The sequence below is a fragment of the Heterocephalus glaber genome, unplaced genomic scaffold, assembly GCF_053883595.1.
Source record: "Heterocephalus glaber isolate CG9 unplaced genomic scaffold, H.glaber_assembly_v1.0 deba00001497, whole genome shotgun sequence".
In the NCBI taxonomy this organism is placed as follows: domain Eukaryota; kingdom Metazoa; phylum Chordata; class Mammalia; order Rodentia; family Bathyergidae; genus Heterocephalus; species Heterocephalus glaber.
The window spans coordinates 44682919-44707492 of record NW_028258320.1 but is presented as its reverse complement, the minus strand read 5'-3'; the positions used below and the strand labels follow the sequence as shown (position 1 = coordinate 44707492).

Genomic DNA, 24574 nt, shown 5'->3' with positions numbered 1-24574 from the left:
AGCTAAAACAGCCCAGCACCCAGGAGGAGGCTCCCAGGCCACCATTCCACCACTGCCACCACAGAGGAGATGAGCCAATCCCAGTGCCTTGGAAGAGGCTCCCAGGCCACCACTCCACCACTCCCAGTACAGAGGATGTGAGCCATTCCCAGCACCCAGGGGGAGGCCCCTTGGCTGACATTCCCCTGATCTGAGCACAGAGAAGGTGAGCCATACCCAGAGGCCAGGAGAAAGCTCCCAGGCCATCATTCCACCTCTCCCAGGGCAGAGGTGGTGAGCCACATGGGTGCCAGCAGCACCCCACCCCCACCCCAGCAAAATGAAAATACATGTAAACAAGACTCAAAACCAGACTTTCAGATCCCCTAAAGCAACCTCAAAGGGAAACAAGGTAGAACAATATGATACTCAACCACCTGGACTCCCTAAACTGGCAACAAAAGAAGATCTGGAAAAAAATCAGAAATAATTTCTCAGATAACAGCAGAGATTGTGCCCATAGTGCAAGACATGATTAATAAATTTAGAGACAACACAGATAAAAAAATAGAGGAACTGAGGAACATGATGGAATCCCAACATAGGAAAGAAATGGAATCCACAAAACAGATACAAACAGATTTCCAGGAGATTAAAAACCCCATTGAAAGTCTATGCAGCAGAATGAGCCAGTGTGAGGACAGAATTTCAGATACAGAAGATAAGATTGCAATTAGTGACTAGGAAAAGAAAAATTTTTTCTAAATTGTAATGAACCATGAGAAATCAATCCAGAAGCTGCTAGATGATGGAAAGAATAACATAAGACTGATGGGAGTCAATGAAGAAACAGGAGAGAGTACAGATGACATAAAAAACTTTTCAAAGAAGTGATAGCAGAAAACTTCCTAAGAAGGGAAAAGAACTTGACATTCAGATAAGTGAGGCATATAGGAGTTCAACTAGCCTTGATCAAAAAAATCTACACATAGGCATATAATAGTTAGGATTTCAGAAACCCAACAGAAGAACAAAGTTCTACAAGCAGTTAGAGAAAAGAAACAAATCACATACAAAGGAAAGCCCATCAGAATCACAGCAGACTTCTCAATGCAAAAACCTCAAGGCAAGAAGAGCTTGGAGTGATGTATTTCAAGCCCTAAAGGAAAACAGCCTCCAACCCAGATTGATGTACCCTGCAAAACTATCTTTCAAAATTGATGGAGAAATAAGATACTTTCATGGCAAAGAGCACCTTAGGAACTTCATGAATACCAAATCAACACTCCAAAAACTTTTAGACAATATCCTAGGAAAAGACAACAAGGGTCACGACCCCAAGAAGGCCAGCAGAGTGAATCCTTTGGGCGCAACAAGAAATTAAATGCAAAGGGGGACAATCCAACAGACAGAAATAGTCATGACAATGATAAGTCAATACGTATCAGTTATAACCATCAATGTTAATGGTCTCAATTCACCATTCAAAAGAAATAGACTGGCAGAATGGGTCAAGAAGCAAGATCCAATAATAGAAGAAACACACATAGAAGACAACATAGAAGAAACACACTTACATAGAAGAAACCCACTTAATTAAATATACATAGAAGAAACACAATTACATAGAAGAAACACTCTTAATTAATTAAATTAAACACATTAATTAAACTTAATTAATTAATTAAACACACTTCTACATAGAAGAAACACACTTAATTAAAAAAGAATCTCAGAGACTGAAAGTTAAAGGGTGGTAAAAAAAAATGCTCCATGTGACAGGAACCCCCCCAAAAGCAGGAGTAGCTATCCTCTTTGCAGATCAAGTGGTTTTCAAATCAAAATCTGAAACACTTCTGGTCCCAAGAATTTCAGATAAGGAATAGTCAACTTGTATGTAAAGTAAAAACTCAAGAACAGAATTTTGGGTTCTTAACAGTAATACAAGTAATTTCTATATTGTTTTCCAAAATGGTTTTATCATTGTAGATTCACAGTAGCAGTATTTGAAAGTTCAAACTGGTTCACACATAAGTTGACATCTGTTCTTTTAAAACTTTTAACTTCATCTCCCTAATGAGTGTATAATATGATCTTGTTAATGTACTGATTAGTATTTTTCTGATTCTAGTGTTGCACACCTTTCCTTGTGATGTACTGGCTATTTATCATCTTCTTGTGTCTACTTTTTAATTGAGTTGTCTATTAATGAGCTGTAAGAGTTCTTTATATATTCTGGCCATGGGTTATATGTATGATAAATATAGTCTGTTTAAGGACTACTTTTCCTTTTCTTAATGATGTCATTTAAAGTTCCAAATTTTGATGGAATCTCATTTATCAATTTTTTTCTTTCAAATCATTTTAAATTTCATTTTAAATCATCATGTGTTTTGTATCCTAGGAAATTCTTGCCTACTCTAAATTCATGAACATTTTCCCTTATTATTTCTTCTTAAAGTTTTAGTCTTTCATATTTAGGTTCATAGATCCTTTCAAGTTATCCTTATGCATGGAAATAAAAGGTTGAGATAATTTTTTACATACAGATAACAGGTATTCTAGTACCATTTACTGAAAACACTATCTTTTCCTCTGCTCTTGAGTTCAGTTTATGTTCTATAAAATATTAATGTTAAATAATCTTTCAAAACTCAGTGGACCATATATGTGTGGTTCTATTTCCAGATTTTCTGTTTTATTTCAATGACCTTTATGTCTTTCCTTTTGCCAATACTGAGGAAGACTTAAAATTAAGTGATAAGGGTGAGAGATTTAGCTCAGTGGTTCTGCCGCCTGCCTCACAAGCACAAGGTCCTGAATATGATCCCCAGTACAAAAAAAAAACCTAGGTAATAAATGTCCTCCAACATTGTTTTTTTTTTCTTTTTGCTTTTCTAGGTCAATTGTACTCCTACATAAGTTTTAAATTTCAATATCCAATTCTTCATTTATAGAAAGTATACACAAGCCTGAATTTTTATATATACCTTGTGTTTTCTAATCATGCTAAATTCAAATATAAGTTCTAGGGGCTCCTAGAGATTTCTTAGTGTTTTCTATGTAGATGATCATTTCATCTACATATAAAGACTTAACTTCTACCTTGCCAATCCTATGCTAATTGTTTGTCTTTATTGCCAGACTATTGTGGTTTTGACCTATGTTTCAAAGTTTAATGGACAGACTAAGAGTATGTATATCTGCCCTTGTTCCTCACCTTGAGGAGAAAACATTGTATCTTTTCCATTCATAGAAAGTGTTTTTGCTGAAGTACTGAGTACATGTCTTCTCCATCAAGAAGGTTCTGTTCTGTTTCTAGTCTCTTGATAGCTTTTACCATGAACAGCTGTAGAATTTAGTCCAATACTTTTTCTGCAACTACTGACAGGATCATATGGATTTTTCCTTTCCTCTGTTAAAATGATGACTTTTAGGGGTGGATCTTCCAATGTTGAACCAACACTGCCATTCCTATAATAAAACCACTTTCTACATACTGCCAGATCTGACTTCTAATAGTTTGTTTTGTTAAAAAAATTTTTTCTATGTTCCTACATTTTTCTTCTATTATCTTTATCCAGTTTTAGTATTTAGTAATGCTGATTTCCTAAAATGAGGAGAGAAGTACTCCTTCTTTTTTCTGCTTTAAATGTTTGATATAATTCATCAGTTAAAATATATATGAGCCTGTTGTTGTCATATGGGTAGGTTTTCAAGCTAGGAATATACTTTCTTTAATAGGTGCTATTCAAATTTTATATTTCCTCCAGAGTCAGTTTCATTAATTTGTCTTCCAAGATACTTCTTAGAAGTTGTCGATTTTGTGTTTTTTTTGTATATCCTTTTATTGATACATTTTAGGTGTACAATATAATGACATTCATCATTGGAGATATGCATCTTTACATACTCTCATGGTTCTTATTTTTCCCCCTTCCCCTGACCTCCCTTCACCCCCTCCATCCCTCTCTATTTACAAAGACTTTGTTTCCATTTTTTCATTTTCTCATATTAATTCCATTCCCTTCATTGCTTTCCCCTACCCCTCTCATTTCTCCCTCTCCTTTGACCATTTTCTTCCTATTTCACATTATCTATTATACCTTTTAGTCCTTATTTATATTTTCAGTTTCTCACCCTAGAGAAACTATTTAGTATTGACACATGCGTGTCCTATTTATTTCATTTAAGAGTATCTTCTCAATGGGCATCCATTTAGCAATAAATGTCTCTAATTTCTCATTTTTTATGGCTGAGTAGTACTCCATTTTATAAAAAAAAAACACATTTTCTTGGTGCAGTCTCCAGTTGATGGGCATTTGGGCTGTTTCCAAGTTTTAGCTATTACAAACTGTATTGCTATGAACATGGGTGCACATATATCATGGTGGTATGATTCTTTTAATTCTTCTGGGAAGATTACCAGCAGGGGAATAGCAGGGTCAAATGAGACTTCCAGTCCTAGTTCTCTGAGGTATCTCCATACTGATTTCCACAGTGGTTGCACAAGTCTACACTCCCAGCAGCAGTGGAGCATGGTTTCTCTTTCCCCAAAGCCCCACCATCATTTGCTATTGGGTGATTTCATGATAGCAGCCATTCTTTCTGGAGTGAGGTGGAATCTCAGTGTTGTTTTCATTTGCATCTCTTGAATGACCAGTGATGTTGAACATTTTTTCATATGTTTGTTTGCCATGTCTACTTCTTTCTGTGAGAAATGTCTGTTCATTTCACTTGCCCATTTTTGGATTGGGGTTTTTAATTTGGAAGGTCTGAGTTTTTAAAGCTTTTTATAGATTCGAGATAGTAGACCTTTGTCTGAGGGACCACTGGTGAAAATTTTTTCCCACATTGTGGGTTGTCTCTTCACACTGCTGGTGGTTTCTCTTGCTGTGCAGAAGCTTTTTAGTAAAAAGAGATCCCACTTGTTGATTGTTTGTGCTAGTTCACGGGCAACTGAGGTGTTGTTCATAAAGTCTTTTCCTACCCCAATGTCTTCAAGAGTTCTACCTAACCTCTGTTCCAGCCAGTTCAGCGTTTCTGTTTTTCTATTTAGATCTTTAATCCATTTTGATTTTAGCTTAGTGCATGGTGAGAGATATAGGTCTAATTTTAGTCTTTGGCAAGTTGAAACCCAATTTCTCCAGCACCATTTATTAAAGAGACTATCTTTCCTCCAGAAAGGGTGTTTGGCTCCTTTGTCAAAGGTGATGTGGCTGAGTGTGTCTGGAGTTGTTTCTGCATAGAAGTTGTCAATTTTCATGAAGAACCCCCCCTCCAGGTAGGCCTGCTGGCTGAAGGTTTGGCCTTGCAGTCAGATGGGGGTGGCTGTGCCCTGCTCCATCCAGCTTGCCCTGCCCACTTGGATCCAGGAGACCTTGAAGACCCCTGGCCAGGCCCACAGGCCACAGGTTTGGCTGCTCAGGCACCTGTAACCACAGTGAGCTGCCTGCCACCCCTCGTCTGCCTCTGGCCTTTTGGCTGTGCAGCTGACTGGTTCCACACTGCAGGGGCACAGGGGTACATAAAGGCCTTGGTTGTAGAAGTGAACAACAGAGAGAGGGCCTCTCTTAGGTTCCTTGATGAAAACTGAAGCCCACTGCAAAAGTGAAGGGAATCTCTGAAATATAGGCACACCAGACCACCATATTTGGTAAGTTGGAGGGATCCTCACTTCCCATTTGAACCTGGACAATGTTTAGGAGAAAGAGACCTAGAACCTGTAATAAAACTTTGCAAAGTTTAACCCTGCAGGAGGACAGGGAGCTCAGTTTGGGACTTGCAGCCAGAACTGTGTCTCAGTCTCATGGGTCTGTGACTGGCTTACTGAGACTCATTGACATAATTGACAGTATCAAAAACAAAAATCAGAAGACATTTAAGCAAGTCACAAACTCAGGCTTACACCCCACAAAAGGCAATTTCTGGGGCAAACGAGGTGGAAAAGTCTGATAACCAACAACCTAGACACCCTGAACTGATAGCACAAGAAGTAACAAAACAGATGAATGAGGTTCTAGAAAAATTTAAAACAGAAATAATTTCCCAGATAACTACAGAAATGGTGAGCAGAATGAAAGACATAATTAGAGTCTCTAGAAAAGAAACAGATCAATAAAACAGATGAGCTCAGAAATATGCTAGTAGCCATGAATGCCCAGCGTAAGAAAGAAATGGAATCCATGAAACAGATTCAAACAGATATTCAGGAGATTAAAAACTCCATTGAAAGCATGCAGAGCAGACTAAGACAATCTGAAGACAAAATATCAGATATAGAAGACAGGATTGTGGTTAAGGATGATGAAAAGAGAGGCCTCTAAAAGATAGTAAGGGACTATGAGAAATCAATCCAATAGCTGCTAGATGATGCAAAGAAGAAAAACATAAGACTGAGAGGAGTCCATGAAAAAACAGAAGAAAATACAACTGACATAAAAAAATTGTTCACAGAAGTAATACTAGAAAACTTCTCAGACAGAGGTAGAGAATTGGACAACAGATAATTGAGGCATATAGAACTGCAACTAGCCATAACCAAAAAAAATCTACACCTAGACATATAATAGTCAAGATCCCAGAAACCCAAGAGAAGAACAAAATTCTACAGACAGAGAAAAGAAACAAATCACCTACCTACAAAGGAACGCCCATCAGAATCACAGCAGTCTTCTCAACACAAACCCTTAAATTAAGGAGAGCCTGGTGTGAAGTATTTAAAGCCCTAAAAGAAAATAGTTTCCAACCTAGATTCCTGTATCCAGCAAAATTATTTTTCAAAATCCATGGGGAAATTAAATACTTTCATGACAAAGAACACCTGAGAAATTTCATGAACACCAAACCAGCGCTCCAAAAATTTTAAACAATATCCTAGAAAAAGACAATGAAGATCACAACTCCATGTGGCCCAACAGAGAGAAGGCACCATGCAAGGTAAGACACTAAAGTGAAAGGGGGGAAAATAAGAAATAAAAGAGCAAACAACATTAAAACATCATGACAAGGATGAATCAATATCTCTCAATTATAACTATCAATGTTAATGGCCTCAATTCACCAGACAAAAGAAATAGACTGGCAGAATGGATTAAGAAGCAAATTCCAGCAATATGCTGAATAAAAGAAACACACCTAACTCAAAAGGAAATCCATAGACTGAAAGTAAAAGGATGGAAAACAGTTCTCCATGCGACAGGAACCCAGAAGAAAGCAGGCATAGCAATCTTATTTGCAGACAAAGTAGATTTTAAACCAAAACTAATTAAGAGAGACAAAGACGGTCACTACATATTTGTGAAGGGAATAATCCAAGAGGAAGAGATGACAATCCTAAATATATATGCACCAAATATGAATGCCCCCAACTATATAAAACAAGTATTAATGGACATAAAAAACCAAATAAGCACTAATACATTTGTAGTGGGGGGACCTCAACACCTCTCTATCACAAATAGATAGATCAAATAGAAAAAAAAATTAACAATGAAATTCTAGAACTCAACCAAGCTGTTGAACAAATGGACTTAATAGATGTTTATAGAGTGTTCCACCCCACAAAATCAGAATACACATTCTTTTCAGCTGCACAGGGGTATTCTCCAAAATAGATCACATGCTAGCTCATAGGACATATCTAAGTAAATGTAAAACAATTGAAGTTATCCCCTGTATATTATCAGACTGAAGTGCAATACAATTGGAGATCAATAACATAAGAAACCACAAAATGCCCACAAACACATGGAAATTGAATAACACCCTCCTGAACAAGCAATGGGTCATAGAGGAAATTAAAGAAGAAATTAGACAGTTTCTACAAGTAAATGATAATGCCAGTACGACATACAGGAATCTATGGGACACAATGAAAGCAGTTCTACATGGGAAATTCATAGCAGTGAATGCCCATATTAGGACAACAGAGAGAACTCAGTTAAATAACCTAATGCAGAACCTTAAGCTCCTAGAAAAAGAAGAGCATAACAGACCCAAAGCTCATACAAGAAAGGAAATTATAAAGATCTGAGCAGAAATCAATGCAATGGAGACTAAGAGAGTAATACAAAAAAATCAATGAATCAAAGAGTTGGTTTTTTGAAAGGATAGATAAAATCAATAAACCTTTAGCCAATCTTATCAAAAAAAGGAAAGAAAAGGATCAAATCCATGCAACTAAGAACTAAAAAGTTGAAGCCACAACAGATCCAGCAGAAATCCAGAGGATCATCAATACCTACTTTGAGAAGGTGTACTCTAATAAAATGGAAAACACAGAAGAAATGGACAGATTCCTAGATACATATGAATTGCCAAAATTAAATGAAGAAGATATAGAAATTCTAAACACCCCAATAACAATGAGTGAAATTGAAAATGTAATAAAAAGCTTACCAAAAAAGACAAGCCCAGGTCCTGATTGCTTCACTGCTGAATTCTACAAGACATTTAAAGAACTATTGCCAATACTCTTTAAACTCATCAAGGAAATTGAAAGGGAAGCAAGGCTTCCAAATTCATTCCTGGAAGCAAGTGATATGTTGATCCCCAAACCAGGGAAAGGCCCAGTCCTAAAAGAGAACTACAGACCAATCTCCCTAATGAACATAGATGCAAAAATCCTCAACGAGATACTGGCAAACAGAATACAGAGGGTCATCAAGAAGATCATACACCCTGACCAAGTCAGATTTATCCCAGGGATTCAAGGATGGTTCAACATCCATAAATCAATAAATATAATACATTATGTTAACAGAGTCAAGGACAAAAACCACATGATCATCTCAATAGATGCAGAAAAGGCATTTGACAAAATCCAACACCCATTCATGATAAAACCCTACAGAAAATTGGAAGAGATGGTCCTTATTTCAACCTAATTAAGGCTATCTATGAAAAACCAACAGCCAACATCACACTAAATGGTCAAAAAACTGAAAACTTTCATGCTACAATCAGGAACAAGACAAGGATGTCCATTATCACCACTCCTGTTTAATATTGTTCTGGAAACATTAGCCATAGAAATTAGAAAAGAGAAAGAAATAAAACAAATAAAGATAGGAAAGGAAGAAGTGAAACTGTCATTATTTGCCGATGATATGATACTTTACATAGAAGACCAAAAAAGCTCAGAAAAAAGACGTGTAGACTTAATTGACAGATCAGTAGAGTAGCTGGATACAAGGTCAACACTCAAAAAAAATAGCCTTCTTGTACACAAATAACAGACTCACTGAGAGAGAAATTCGGAAAACAATTCCTTTTACAATAGCATCCAAAAAAAATGAAATATCTAGGAATCAACCTAACAAAGGAAGCAAAAGACCTCTACACTGAAAACTACAGCACTCTGAAAAAAGTGATCAAAGAGGATTCAAGAAAGTGGAAACACATCCCTTGTTCCTGGGTAGGAAGAACCAATATAGTGAAAATGGCCATACTTCCAAAACTACTATATAGATTTAATGCAATGCCTATTGAAATTCCAACAATATACTTCACAGAACTAGAGAAAACAATCCAAGAATTCATTTGGTAGCAGAAGAAACCTAAAATATCAAAAGCAATTCTAGGCAATGGAGACTTGGCTAAGGGTGCTACAATCCCCAACTTGAAACTATACTACAAAGCTACTGTGATAAAAACAGCATGGTACTGGCAAAGAAACATACCCAAAGATCAGTGGAATAGAGTAGAAGATGCAGAAACAACTGCAGACATACTCATACACCTCATCTTTGACAAAGGAGCCAACAACCCTCATTGCAGGAAAGATAGCCTATTTAATAAATGATGTTGGAAAAACTGGATTTCAACCTGCCAAAAATTCAAACTTGACCCATACCTAACACGGTGCACTAAACTAAGATCAAAGTGGATTAAAGGCATAAATATTAAGACAGAAACACTAAACTTGCTGGAAGATAAGTTAGGCAGAACTGTTGAAGACATTGGCATAGGAAAAGACCTTATGAACAAATCTTCAGTAGCACCGGAGCTAGCAGAAAGAATCAACAACTGGGATCTCATCATATTGAAAAGCTTCTGCACTGCAAGAGAAACCACCAACAGAGCTAAGAGACAATCTACAATGTGGAAAGATATTTTTAGTGGCTGTACCTCAGACAAAGGTCTACTATTTAGAATATATAAAGAACTGAAAAAAATCAGACCCCCCCAAGTTCAAAGACCCAATTCAAAAATGGGCATCCAAAATGAACAGACATTTCTCAGACCAAGATATAAAAACAGCAAATAAATATATGAAAAAATGTTCAACATCACTGGTCATTCGAGAGATGCAGATGAAAACCACACTGAGATTCCACCTCACCCCACAAAGAATGGCTGCTATCAAGAAATCAACCAAGTCCGGAGAATGCTGGGGCCGAATCCACATTTAAAGGGAATCATAGGACTATGCCAGACTCGAGACATAAAGACATTAAAAGGATTGGAATTCTACCTCTAGTGCAGGAAATAGGCCAGTCTCACGGAACACACCGAATCAGCCTGCTGCAGATAGGCAGGTCTGTGCACGCCCTACTGAGGTCATGAGTCATGCAGAACAAGCTGAATCAGCCGGCACCCCAGCAACAATCCACTGGACACCCCCCCCACTCCTCTGTACAGCCACCTGGTTCCACACTACAAAGATGCAGAGGACACCGGACGACCAGACCATGGTACTGAGTCCCACAGCTCCCGGCCCAGAGGTAGGGACTTCTGAGCCACCAACCCACTGCTCCTGGTCCAGAGGAAGGGACTTCCAAGTCACCATCTCTCCTGCTGCTCCTAGCCCAGAGGAAAGGGCTTTTGGGCCACCATCCCTAGTGCTGCACCCTTCCCCTGTCCCACCTCTCCCAGCTGAGAGGAGGTAATCTGTGCAGGTGCCAAGAGCCAACCCCCAGTCGAAATGAGAAAACACTTAAATAAGTCTCAAAACCAGACTTCTAGATCACCTACAGCAACCACAAAGGGAAATGAGATAGAACACTCTGATACTCAACCACCTGGACCCACTGAACTGAAAACAAAAGGGGATCTGGAAAAAATGAAATCAGAAATAATTTCTCAGATAACAGGAGAAATTGTGCCCCTAGTGCAAGACATGATTAATAAATCTAGAGAGGAGCTGAGGAACATGATGGAATCCCAACATAAGAAACAAATGGAATCCATAAAACAGGTACAAATAGATTTCCAGGACATGAAAATCTCCATTGAAAGTCTACACAGCAGAATGAGCCAGTGTGAGGACAGAATTTCAGATATAGAAGATAAGATTGCAATTAGTGACCAGGAAAAGAAAAATCACTTCAAAATTATAAAGGAACATGAGAAATCAATCCAGCAGCTGCTAGATGATGCAAAAAAGAATAACATAAGACTGATTGGGCTCAATGAAGAAACAGGAGAGAGTTGGAGATGACATAAAAAAATCTCTTCACAGAAATAATGGCAGAAAACTTCCCAAGCAGGGGAAAAGAGCTTGACATACAGATAAGTGAGGCATATAGGACTCCAAATAGCCTTGATCAAAAAACATCTACACATAGGCATATAATTGTTAAGATTCCAGAAACTCAACAGAAGAATAAAGTTCTACAAGCAGTCAGAGAAAAGAAACAAATCACATACAAAGGAAAGTCCATCAGAATCACAGCAGACTTCTCAACACAAACCATCAAGGCAAGAAGAGCTTGGAGTGACATATTCCAAGCCCTAAAAGAAAACAACCTCCAACCCAGATTGATGTACCTTGCAAAACTATCTTTCAAAATGGATGGAGAAATAAGATACTTCCATGACAAAGAGCACCTTAGGAACTTTGTGAATATCAAACCAGCACTCCAAAGAATTTTACACAATATTCTAGGAACAGACATTGAGGATCACAACTCCAGGAAGTAAAGCAGAATGAACCCATCTGGCATGACAAGAAATTAAATGGAAAGAGGGAGAACCCAACAAAAAGAAGAAGTCATGGCAATGACAAGTCAATACATTTAGTTATAACCATCAATGTTAATGGTCTGAATTCACCAATCAAAAGAAATAGACTGTCAGAATGGGTCAAGAAGCAAAATCCAACAATATGCTGCATACAAGAAACACAATTCAAAATGAAACTCATAGACTGAGAGTTAAAGGGTGGAAAACAACACTCCGTGCAAGGGGAACATGAGAAAAAGCAGGAATAGCTATCCTCTTTGCAGATCAAGTAGATTTCAAACCAACACTGATTAAGAGAGATGAAAAGGGACACTACATCCTTGTAAAGGGAAGAATCCAAGAGGAAGAGATGACAATCATAAATATGTATGCACCAAACACTAGTGTACCCAACTATATAAAACAAATACTAACAGACATGAAAAGTCATATATGCACTAATGCAATTGTAGTGAGGGACCTCAACACCCCACTGTCACAGATAGATCAACTAGACTAAAAATAAGTAATGAAATACTAGAACTCAATTGAACTCTTGAACAAATGAACTTAACAGATGTTTACAGAGTCTTCCACCCCACAAAATCAGAATACACATTCTTCTCAGCTGCACATGGCTCATTCTCAAAAATAGACCACATACTCACACACAGAATATATTTAAGTAAGTGCAAAGGAATTGAAGTTATCCCCTGTATATTATCAGACCATAGTGCAATGAAATTGGAGATCCATAGAAAAAGAAACTCAAAAAATTTCATAAACACGTAGAAATTGAGCAACACACTTCTGAACAACCAATGAGTCACAGAGGAAATGAAAGAAGAAATCAGACAGTTCCTTCAATTAAATGACAATGACAATGCAACGTATTGGAATCTATGGGACACAATGAAAGAAGTCTTATGAGGGAAATTTATAGCAGTGAATACACATATTAGGAAAACAGAATGAGCCCAATGAAACAACCTGATGCTGCTCCTCAAGCTTCTAGAAAAAGAAGAACAGGACAAGCTCAGAGCACATACAAGGGAGGAAATTATCAAGATCAGAGGAGAAATCAATGCAATGGAGACTAAAAGAACAATACAAAAAATCAATGTAGCCAAGGGTTGGCTCTTTGAAAGAATCAACAAAATTGACAAACCTTTAGCCAACCTTATCAGAAAAAGGAAAGAAAAGGCCCAAATCCATGAAATTAGGAATGAAAAGGGTGAAATTACAACAGATCCAGCAGAAATCCAGAGGATCATCAATACCTACTTCCAGAACCTATACACCAATAAGATGGAAAACACAGAAGAAATGGACAGATTCCTAGATACAGATGAATTACCAAAGTTGAATGAAGAAGACCTAAAAATTCTGAACAACCCAATATCAACCAATGAAATTGAAAATGTAATTAAAAACTTATCAACTAAGAAAAGCCCAGGTCCTGATGGCTTCACTGCAGAATTCTACAAGACATGTAGAGAGGAACTGCTGCCACTGCTGTTTAAACTCTTCAATGAAATTGAAAGGGAAGCAATACTCCCAAATTCATTCCTGGAAGCAAGCATCACCTTGATCCCCAAAGCAGAGAAAGACCCAAGCAAAAAGGAGAACTATAGGCCAATCTCACTAATGAATATAGATGCAAAAATCCTTAATAAGATAATGGCAAACAGAATGCAGAAGATCATCAAGAAGATCATACACCCTGATCAAGTGGGATTCATCCCAGGGATTCAGGGATGGTTCAACAAATGCAAATCAATCACTGTAATACACTATATCAATAGAGCCAAGGACAAAACCCATATGATTATCTCCATAGACACAGAAAAAGCATTTGACAAAATCCTGCATGCATTTATGATAAAAACCCTACAAAAAATTGGAACAGATGGTCTCTACCTAAAACTGATAGAAGCCATCTATGAAAAACCAACAGCCAATATCATACTAAATGGTCAAAAACTGAAGTCCTTCACACTAAAATCAGGAACAAGACAAGGATGTCCACTATCACCACTCTTGTTCAATATAGTTCTGGAAACATTAGCCATGGCAATTAGACAAGAGAAAGAAATAAAAGGAATAAAGATAGGAAATGAAGAAGTCAAATTGTCATTATTTGCAGATGACATGATACTCTATATAGAAGACACCAAGAACTCCACCAAAAGTCTTCTAGACTTAATAACCAAATTCAGTCAAGTAGCTAGTTACAAGGTCAACACACAAAAATCAATAGCTTTCCTCTACATCAATGACAGACTCACTGAGAGAAAAATAGGGCAAATAATTCCTTTCACAATAGCATCCAAAGAACTGAAATACCTAGGAATCATCCTAACAAAAGAAATCAAAGACCTCTTCTCTGAAAACTATGGCACTCTGAAGAGAGAGATTGAAGATGATATCAGAAAATGGACAGACATCCGCTGCTCCTGGGTAGGAAGGATTAATATAGTGAAAATGGCCATACTTCCAAAACTGCTATATAGATTCAATGCAATTCCAATTGAGATCAAAGCAGCATACTCCATAGACCTCGAGAAAACAATCCAAAAATTCGCTTGGTACAAGAAGAGACCCAGAAGAGCAAAAGCAATTCTAATTAACAGAGACATGGCAGGGGGTATGACAATCCCCAACCTTCAACTATACTACAAAGCTACTGTGATAAAAACAGCATGGTACTGGCAAAGAAACAGACCTGAGGACCAGTGGAACAGATTAGAAGATGCAGAAACAACGCCAGACACACTCAGCCATCTCATCTTCAATAAAGGAGCCAAACACCCTCACTGGAGGAAAGATAGCCTCTTTAATTTAATAAATGGTGCTGGAAAAATTGGGCTTCAACTTGCCAAAGATTCAAACTAGACCTATATCTCTCACCATGCACTAAACTAAAATCAAAATGGATTAAAGATCTAAATATTAAAATAGAAACTCTGAACCAGTTGGAACAGAGGTTAGGTAGAACCCTTGAAGACATTGGTGTAGGAAAAGATTTTATGAACAAAATCTCAGTTGTCCATGAACTATCACAAACAATCAACAAATGGGATCTCTTCTTATTAAAAGGCTTCTGCACAGCAAGAGAAACCACCAACAGTGTGAAGAGTCAACCCACAATGGGGGAAAAAATCTTCACCTGCTCTTCCCCTGACAAAGTTCTACTATCTCAAATCTATAAAGAACTTAAAAAGATCAGACCTCCCAAATTTAAAGACCCAATCCGAAAATGGGCATCTGAAATGAACAGACATTTCTCAAAGAAGTAGAAATAGCAAATAAATACATGAAAAAATGTTCAACATCAGCGGTCATTCGAGAGATGCAAATGAAAACAACACTGAGATTCTGCCTCACTCTAGAAAGAATGGCTGCTATCATGAAATCCACCAATAACAAATGCTGGCATGGCTGTGGGGAAAGAGGAACCCTGCTCCACTGCTGGTGGGAGTGTAGACTGGTGCAAGCACTGTGGAAATCAGTATGGAGATACCTCAAAGAACTAGGACTAGAAGTCCCATTTGACCCCATTATTCCACTGCTGGGGATCTTCCCCAAAGAATTAAAAGAATCTTACCACAGTGATATATGTGCGCCCATGTTCATAGCAGCACAGTTTGTGATAACTAAACCTTGGAAACAGCCCAAATGCCCATCAACTGGAGACTGGATAAAGAAAATGTGGGGTTTTTTAATAAAATGGAGTACTACTCAGCCTAAAAAATGAGAAATTAGAGACATTTATAGCTAAGTGGATGCACATTGAGGCCATACTCTTAAGTGAAATAAATAGGACACATGTGTAAATACCGAATAGTTTCTCTGGTGTGAGAAACTGAAAGTGTAAATAAGGACTAAAATGTATAATAGGTAATGTCAAATGGGAAGAAAAGGGGCAAAGGAGAAGGAAGTGGAGGGGTAGGGAAAAGGATAGAAGGGAATGGGATTAATATGAGAAAATGGAAAAATAGGAACAAAATCTTTGTAAATAGGGAGGACTGCTGGGGTTGAAGGGAGGGCTGGGCAAGGGTGAAAAATAAGAACCAAGAGAGATTATGTAAAGGTGCAAATTTCCAATGATGAATGTCATTATATTGTATGCCTAAAATGTACCAATGATTAGAATGAATAATTGATAATGCAAAAGAGGAAGAAAAGGTCCAAATTGGTAGGGGTAGTGGGAGGGGCAGGGGAAAGGAAAGAGGGGAAAGGAAAAATGATGAGAAATGGAAATAAAGTCTTTGTAAATAGGGAAGGGTGGAGGGGGTGAAGGGAGGGCTAGGAATGGGGGAAAAATAAGAACCAAGATGCATTATATAAAGGTGCAGTTCCCAATGAGAAATGTAATTGTGTTGTATACCTAAAATGTACCAGTATAAGAATTTAACAACAACAAAATATAATCAACCAATAACAAATGCTTGCAGGGGTGTGGAGAGAAAGGAATCCTTTTCCATTGTTGGTGGGAGTGTAGACTAGTCCAACCACTGTGGAAATCAGTACGGAGATACCTCAAAAAAGTAGGACTACAGGTCCCATTTGACCCAGCTATTCCCCTCCTGGGAATCTTCCCCAAAGAATTAAAAGAATCATACCACAGCGACATATGTGCACCTATGTTGATAGCAGCACAGTTTGTAATAGCTAAAGCTTGGAAACAGCCTAAGTGCCCATCAACTGGAAACTGGATAAAGAAGATGTGGGGTTTTTTATAAAACTGAGTACTATTCAGCCATAAAGAATGAGAAACTAAAGACATTTATAGCTAAATGGATGCATATAGAGGCCATACTGTTAATTGTAAAAAAAGGACACACGTGTGTAAATACTGAATAGTTTCTCTAGTGTGAGAAACTGAAAGTGTAAATAAGGATGAAAAATGATTAAAATGAATAATTGATAATTTGAAATAGGAAAAGTTCCAAGGGTTTGAGGGTGTTGGGAGGGGAAGGGGAAAGGGAAGAAGGGAAAGGAAAAACTGTGAGAAAGAAAAAAATGGAATCAAAGTTTGTGTAAATAGGGATGGGTGGAGGGGGTGAAGGGTGCTCAGGTAATGGGAGAAAAAAGAAGAACTAAGATACATCATGTTCAGGTACAAACACTCAAATGATGAATGTAAGTGTATTGTATACCTAAAATGTACCAATAAATATATAAATAAAAAAAGAAAAAGGAAAATGGCCATATTTCCAAAACTATTATATGTTTAATGCAATGCCAATTGAAATTCCATCAATATATTTCACAGAACTAGAGAAAACAATCCAAAACTTCATTTGGAATCAGAAGAGACCCAGAATAGCAAAAGAAATTTTAGGCAACAGACATATGGCTGGGGGTATTATAATCCCCAACTTGAAACTATACTACAAAGCTACTGTGATAAAAACAGCATGATATTGCCAAAGAAACAGACCTGAGACTCAGCAAAGTAGATTAGAAGAATCAGAAACAACTACAGATATGCTCAGCCACCTCATCTTTGACGAAGGAGCCAACCATCCTCATTGGAGGAAAGATAGCCTATTAAATAAATGGTGTTGGAAAAACTGGATTTCAACCTACCAAATATTAGAACTGGACCCATACCTATAACCATGCACTAAACTAAGATCTAAGTGGATTAAAGATCTAAATATGCAGACAGAAACATTAAATTTGCTGGAAGACAAGTTAGGTAGAACTCTTGAAGAACTTGGCATAGTAAAAGACTTTATGAACAAAATCTCAGTGGCACAGGAACTTGCACAAAGAATCAACATCTGAGTTCTCATTTTATTAAAAAGTTTCTGCACTGCAAGAGAAACCACCAACAAAGCTAAGAGACAACCTACAATGTTGGAAAAATTTTTCATCAACTGTACCTTAGACGAGGGACTACTATCTAGAATATATAAAGAACTGAAAATAATCTAACTCCCCAAATTCAAAGACCCAATTCAAAAATTTGCATCTGAAATGAACAGACATTTTTCAGACAAAGGAGTAAAAGCAGCAAATAAATATATGAAAAAATATTCAACATCACTGGTTATGTGAGAGATGCAGATGAAAACAACACTGAGATTCCACCTCATCCCAGAAAGAATGGCTGCTATCAAGAAATCAACCAATAACAAATGCTGGCAGGGATGTGGAGAGAAAGGAACCCTTCTCCATTGTTGGTGGGAGTGCAGACTGGTACAACCACTGTGGAAATCAGTATGGAGATACCTCAAAGAACTAGGACTAGAGGTTCCATTCGACCCAGCTATCCCCCTGCTGGGTATCTTCCCAAAAGAATTAAAAGAGTCATACCACAGCGATATATGTGCATCCATGTTTATAGTGGCACAGTTTATAATAGCTAAAGCTTGGAAACAGCCCAAGTGCCCATCAACTGGAGGCTGGATAAAGAAAATGTGGGTTTTTAAAAATAAAATGGAGTACTACTCAGCCATAAAGAACCAGAAACTAGAGACTTTCAGAGCTAAATGAGTACATATTGAGGCCATCCTCTAAGTGAAATAAATAGGACATATATGTGCAAATATCAAGTAGTTTCTCTAGTGTGAGAAACTGAAAGTATAATTAAGGATTAAAATGACTAAAACAAATAATTGATAGAAATACGAAGAAAAGTTTCAAAGGGATAGGGGTGGTAGGAGGAGAATGGGAGAGATCAGAGTTACAGGCTTAAATCTGGTGAGAATCCATACATAGTGTCTAAAATTACAGCAAGAGATGTAGATAGAGATTAGGCTGGCACTCATCAGTGGGTTAGGAAGGAAGAGTCACTGAGTTCAAAAGAGAGAAGGGTATGTTTCCAGAAGAAGCTCATACAACTATGTACAGTACACAGTATTCGATAGTGTGATAAATGACTGTTACTGTTTTAGATACTTATAACATGCTATGGTTTTCATCCTTTAGAGCATAATCCTATTTGTATAAGAGTTTACTGTAAAAGAGTGTGCTGCTATGCCAGTGGTAGCCTCATGTATCTGGTGTTTGCATATTTGGATAATGTCAAGGGGCCATCACAGATGATCTACCTATACCTTTTCAGTTTGCACTAGAAGTTGACACTCCGTGTGGTATTTTGTGATACACACGGATGAAATTGCCTAATGACATGTTTCTCAGATTACATTTCCATCACGTGTCATATGACTGTATTGAAATTTAAATTAAAAGAAAATTTTGGCCTATGTGGAGTCTACTAGCTAACTTGAATTATTTCCCAGAGCACTATTTGTTCAGTATTATCTTTGAAAATCTTTTTCAAACAAATCACATCCTCTGATGTCTTGTTAATGCATGAGATTTTTAAAAAAATTATATGTAAAAATGTCTAAGTACTTTTCAGTTTTGTTTTGGTTGAGTTCTACTATATTTGAATATTGTTATAGTTTTTTTTCCCTTGCATTGTTTTTTCTTTGAATAATTTAAATTTTTGTATATGTGTGTGTTTGATAATAAAGTTATATGTTTTAAAATTTAAAAAAGAAGTCAAATTTATTTCAAAAAGGATTTTTGTAATATGCTTTCTATATCCTTTTAAATTCCATAAAATCTGTGGTAATGTCCTCTAAATTTTGATATTGTAATTTTTAAAATGTATGATTGATATTGTCTAATAGGAAGAAAAGTTGTAAAGGAGTAGAGAAAGTAGGAGGGGTAGGGGAAAGGAAATAAAGGAAAAGAAAAAATATGAGAAAAGGGAAAAAAATGGAAACAAAGTCTTTACAAATAGGGAAGGGTAGAGGGGGTGAAGGGAGGGCAGGGGAAGGGGAAAAAAATAAGAAAGGTACAAGATCCCAATAATGAATGTAACTGTATTTTATATCTAAAATGTATCAATAAACTTAATGGAAAATAAATTAAAAATAAAATTTTAAAAAAGCTAAAACAGTAAAGATCTATAAAAAGATAAAGTAAATCTTTGGGGTCTGATGCTATCAAATTTTCTTCAGATAGCATTATGAACCCATACATGTACATTATTGCAGAAAGTTCTAATTGATGGGAATCTGTTCTATCTGCTTTAAGCAAGCCTGGGGTCTGCTTTGACATATGTGAGGTAAATATGTTCAAAGTGAAAGTACAATAAAAAGAGAAAGAATATTGATATGTAAAATTTAAATTTTAACTTCACATGCCGTAAACATTGAACATGATTTCCTCATTCATTTACATATTGTCTGTGCCGTACACAATGACAGAGTTCAAAAGTGGCAGCAAAATCCTTGCTTGAAGTCCACAGTCTGACATATGGTTTATAAGCCAAACTATAGAAAATGTTTGTGTACATATATCTTAGACCATTATCTCCGCTGAGATCACTGGCCCCAGCCTGTGGTAAGAAAAATAATTTATCTGTTTTGTAAGCGGGTAGAATCATCCCCACACTGCTGCTTATTTCTGCATTAGGCTGATTCCATGAAGAAGGGGAAGAATGAGTCATATAGACTCCAAAAAGCCCAGTCATAACATAAGCCAACAAGCAGAGGAATGAATGGGTTTGAACTCAGAGATGTGATGCTCCCCTCAAACTGGTACTTACAGCTGATTATTGGATCTGGGAGACTGGCAATCTCTGTCTGATTCCTCAATCAGATTCCTTTAATTATTTAGGTATAAGGGGATAAACAAGTTTCGTTAATGTTATCCACAAACACAAACATTAAGAAGTAAAAGTCTTGTTCTTGGTGTTTGAAAACAAAGTAGACTGATGTGCTCACCCTTATACCAAAACTGTCATCACTAGAAAAAGACTACTACCAGTTGTTAACATTATTTCCATCATCTCCATGGAATGACATAGTAATTGAAACCTCACCCATCATTAGTTTTTTTTACCACAAAAATACAGCACTTAGTTATATTTATTTTAAATAATATTATCTGCCCTGGGCTCAAGTGAAATAGGTAGTTTGTAACATAGAAATTAGAGTATTTGGATAAATGTAGAAACCATGTGTTAGAGAGCATTGCAAAACTGTTAAGACAAAATCTGATCTTATCTCAGTCTTCCAGAATTGGGACAAAACTAGAGAAATAATTTAAAGACCATGTTTCCCACTGAGTTCTGTTCCTGGCAGTTCTGAATCACCGCCAGAAATTTGACATCAACCTGACTTCCAGGTTAAGGTAAGTCCTTTCTGGAAGAAGATAACCGTTGTCTGGTCTGATAGTCTGCATTTCTCATGTATAATATTCAGCATGAGTGATCATAGAAGAATGGAAGTAAAAATAGACTCTCATTAGGAAACATTTCTCACTTAATTTAATCCAGCCAGTATTCTTATGATACAAAAAAATCTTTCAAGAAACATTTGAGGAGAAAAACTATTGACCACAATCTCATATTAGTATAAAGAAGTCATGAATAATATGTAGCAGATCATATGTAACTATGTATTTAGTCTTATAATATGCATACTTAATGAGGAAAATGTCAATATGTACATTCTACCAGTTGATTCAAGGAAGATTTGACAAATTTGTACACATTTTCATGACCAAAATTTGTAAATAGAAGGGGGCAAGCTTTCTTAATCTGATAGAGAATATCTCTCACGATGTACTGTACTTAAATCATCATCCTTGAAAGTGAGATTTTAAACTTTCACTCCTTTCTGAAGAATTGATGTGAAATAAGAATGACCCTTACCACTAGTTCTGTTCAATGATACCCTGGAAATCCTAATCAGTGCAATAAGACAATATGGAGAAATTAAGAATGGAAGAATTGAAATATAAGAAATGAAAGTCATTAACTCAGATGGCAGGATATGTAAGTTGAAATTCCAAATAAATCTGCAAAGGAACATTGGCAAATAGTACTAAATTTCACAAGATTAGTAAACATAAGATCAATACAGTGAACAAAACATCTAGTTTCTACATTTCAGGTACAAACAAATGGCAAAGGCATTATTAAAAATTCTATGTAGTAAAAATTCAACAAAGATTTATAAACCCCAGCACTGAAAACAAAACAGTACAGAAAACATATAACCTCCCAAATTGGAAAAATAACTTTATCAATGAACTGAGATTATCAATAGGTCTAACATATCAATTATTTCCAAATTTACCTATAAATTTACTGTCACCATGATTTTTAAAAGATTGTGTCTTTTGGGAATGTGACAAACTGAACTTTTAAAATTCATATGGAAATGTAAGTGTCTGACAATAACCCAGTCATTATGAAATCTGAAAACAAATTTGGATGATGCACACGTCCAGATATTGAAACCTATAAGAAAGATTTAGAGTCCCCCAGGAGCAGCACAAAGCCCACTAAGTAGTCAAATGTAAGATTTTTACACTTGTCTCTGTTGGTAGAGGATTGAAATCACATGTTGAATTTGGGGATGTCAACCCTGAGGTGCAGGGTAGAAGAAACAAGCTTACCTTGGGAATGGTGTAGTTTCTGAATTTAACATCACGAGTCACTGCATGGGGCAGATTGATTGGGATGAGGTCAATGTATCTTTGGATCTCATGCAACACAGCATCTGTGTAGGGCATGTGGCTCCTGTCCTGCATGCAGGGGCTCCTGTGCCTACCAATCACACGGTCAATCTCTTCCTGGACCTTAGCTGGTAAGACACAGGAAGAAAAGTCAGAATCAGAGAAAAGTGGCACATTTGTCACAGCAATTCAGGAATACAGGGAACATGATGAAAGTGTCCCAACAGCATTATAAATATGAGTTATATGCCCTGAGGTTTATTTAGATGTATAAGGGGATTTGCCACAATTAGACACATCCCACTTTCCTGAAAACTCATTGTTATGATACATCAGTAAATAATTGTGAAGTACCATGCATGATATCTAATATAAATAGAATTAAATAAACTTTTCAAAAATAAATGGAAAAAATAAGGATAAGATATTACAGTTCTTACAAAGCAACAAACAGGAATCAAATATTAAATTTACCTCAAAATAATAGGTTTTTAAAATTAAATTGCAATTGATCTATACATGTGCATATGATTTGTATGTGTGAACAGTGGCACACTTATCATCCTTCCATCTCTCAAGTGTAGTTACTTTGAGTGTTCTAGTAGCTGCTTCTGAAAATTATAATCATATTTCTATACAAGGATCTATTTATCTATTTGTAGAAAATATACATCAATTTGCTGGTATAAAAGATGAACATTTTCATTTCTCAGTTCCATATATAAACACATGTCAACTCTTGGAAGTGTTTTAAACACAAAGAGGTACAGAAAAATACATCCATGCACAAGACTTCCCCTAATGATTCACCAGAATACATTAGAGAATAATGTTGATTATCCCAACATTCATTGCTTGAGTTTTCTGACCATGTAAATACTGTTCCCTGGTAAGAAAAGTATGATCATGTTTGATACATTCTTTGACTGAAATTTTTTATTATAGTTTATATTTTTCAATTTCATGAATTAGATTTTTTAATAAATTATCAGGTAGATAGTTCAGACTCTAAGAATATATAAATTCCCAGTGACTGGGAATCTACAGACTACCCATCACTTCTTTGTTCCTAGTGTTTTCCTTATACTCTCGTCATCCACCTGGTCCATTGTGAAGTAGATGTTTTCTATGCCTCATGCTGAGCCACCTGCCTGATACTCTCATCCTCCTCTGTGAGCTCTGTCAATTACTGGAGCCCATGACTTCCTCTGAAATAACTTTAGAGATTTGAATGGATCTACATGGGAAGAAAGTGCATAGAATGTTTTGCAAATATATATATAGATATATAGATATATAGATATATATATATCTAAAAATATCATTTTCTATTAATAATGCGATTTCTGATAATAATCTTTCATATTTGACCTAGTATATCTCTCTGAAAGATTCCACAATTTTTTACCTGAATTCTAGTGTTCTGAAATTCCATGACCCTGTGTCTTAGGTGGATACTTTTATTTCCTTCAGTGTGCTGGATTCCTGGAAAGAATTTCTATAAGATATCAAAACATGAAAGTTTGTACTTCACAATTCTTCACTCTCTTATATTTCTGTCTGCTGAATTGCAGAAAGGAAGATAGATAAAAGAACTCAGAGTCAATGAATGAAAGTAGACCTTTATCAAAACTGCCTTTCTTGGGCCGAGGATTTAGCTCAGTAGTTTCACCGCCTGCTGCGCAAGCACAAGGACCCAAGTTCGATCCCGGGCACAAAAAAAAACGAAACAAAAGAAAAACTGCCTTTCCTGCCCTGTACCTCAGAACTTGTCACTATCCAAGATCCCTGAGTACAAGCCTTGCCAGGAAGTTTTCTCTGGAGTGAGACTCTCTTTTCTTGTGGATGAAAAGGGGTCACTTGATGAATGCATAGGAGAAGGAGTCTCCTTTTCAACCTGATTCTCCACCTTCATTGATACCTGTTATTAGCAAATAAGGATCCACAAAGAGATTGTTGGACCACTGCTTGCTTTTCTTCCTTCATCAACCTTCCTTTTCTGACATTTAGATTATAACTCTATCCTAATTGCTCAGTTATCATCCTTAACTTTCCTCTCTGTGCTTCAAATATTTTTCTAAAAATTTGTTGGCTCTTTATTCTTTTCATCTACCATAAAAAGACCAACAGTCATTCACAGCTATGTTATCATCAC

The 24574-nt window shown here is 36.6% G+C and overlaps 1 protein-coding gene across 1 annotated transcript in view; it reads right to left on the bottom strand.

Annotated features, from left to right (window-relative positions):
* The window catches only part of LOC101710990 (cytochrome P450 2C5), a 42476-nt gene that overhangs the window by 5519 nt on the left and 12383 nt on the right, over positions 1-24574 (bottom strand). The window contains exon 7 of the mRNA XM_004838551.4: positions 22360-22547. Within this exon, the coding sequence (XP_004838608.1) occupies positions 22360-22547 (188 nt within the window). The remainder of the gene's footprint in view (positions 1-22359; positions 22548-24574) is intronic.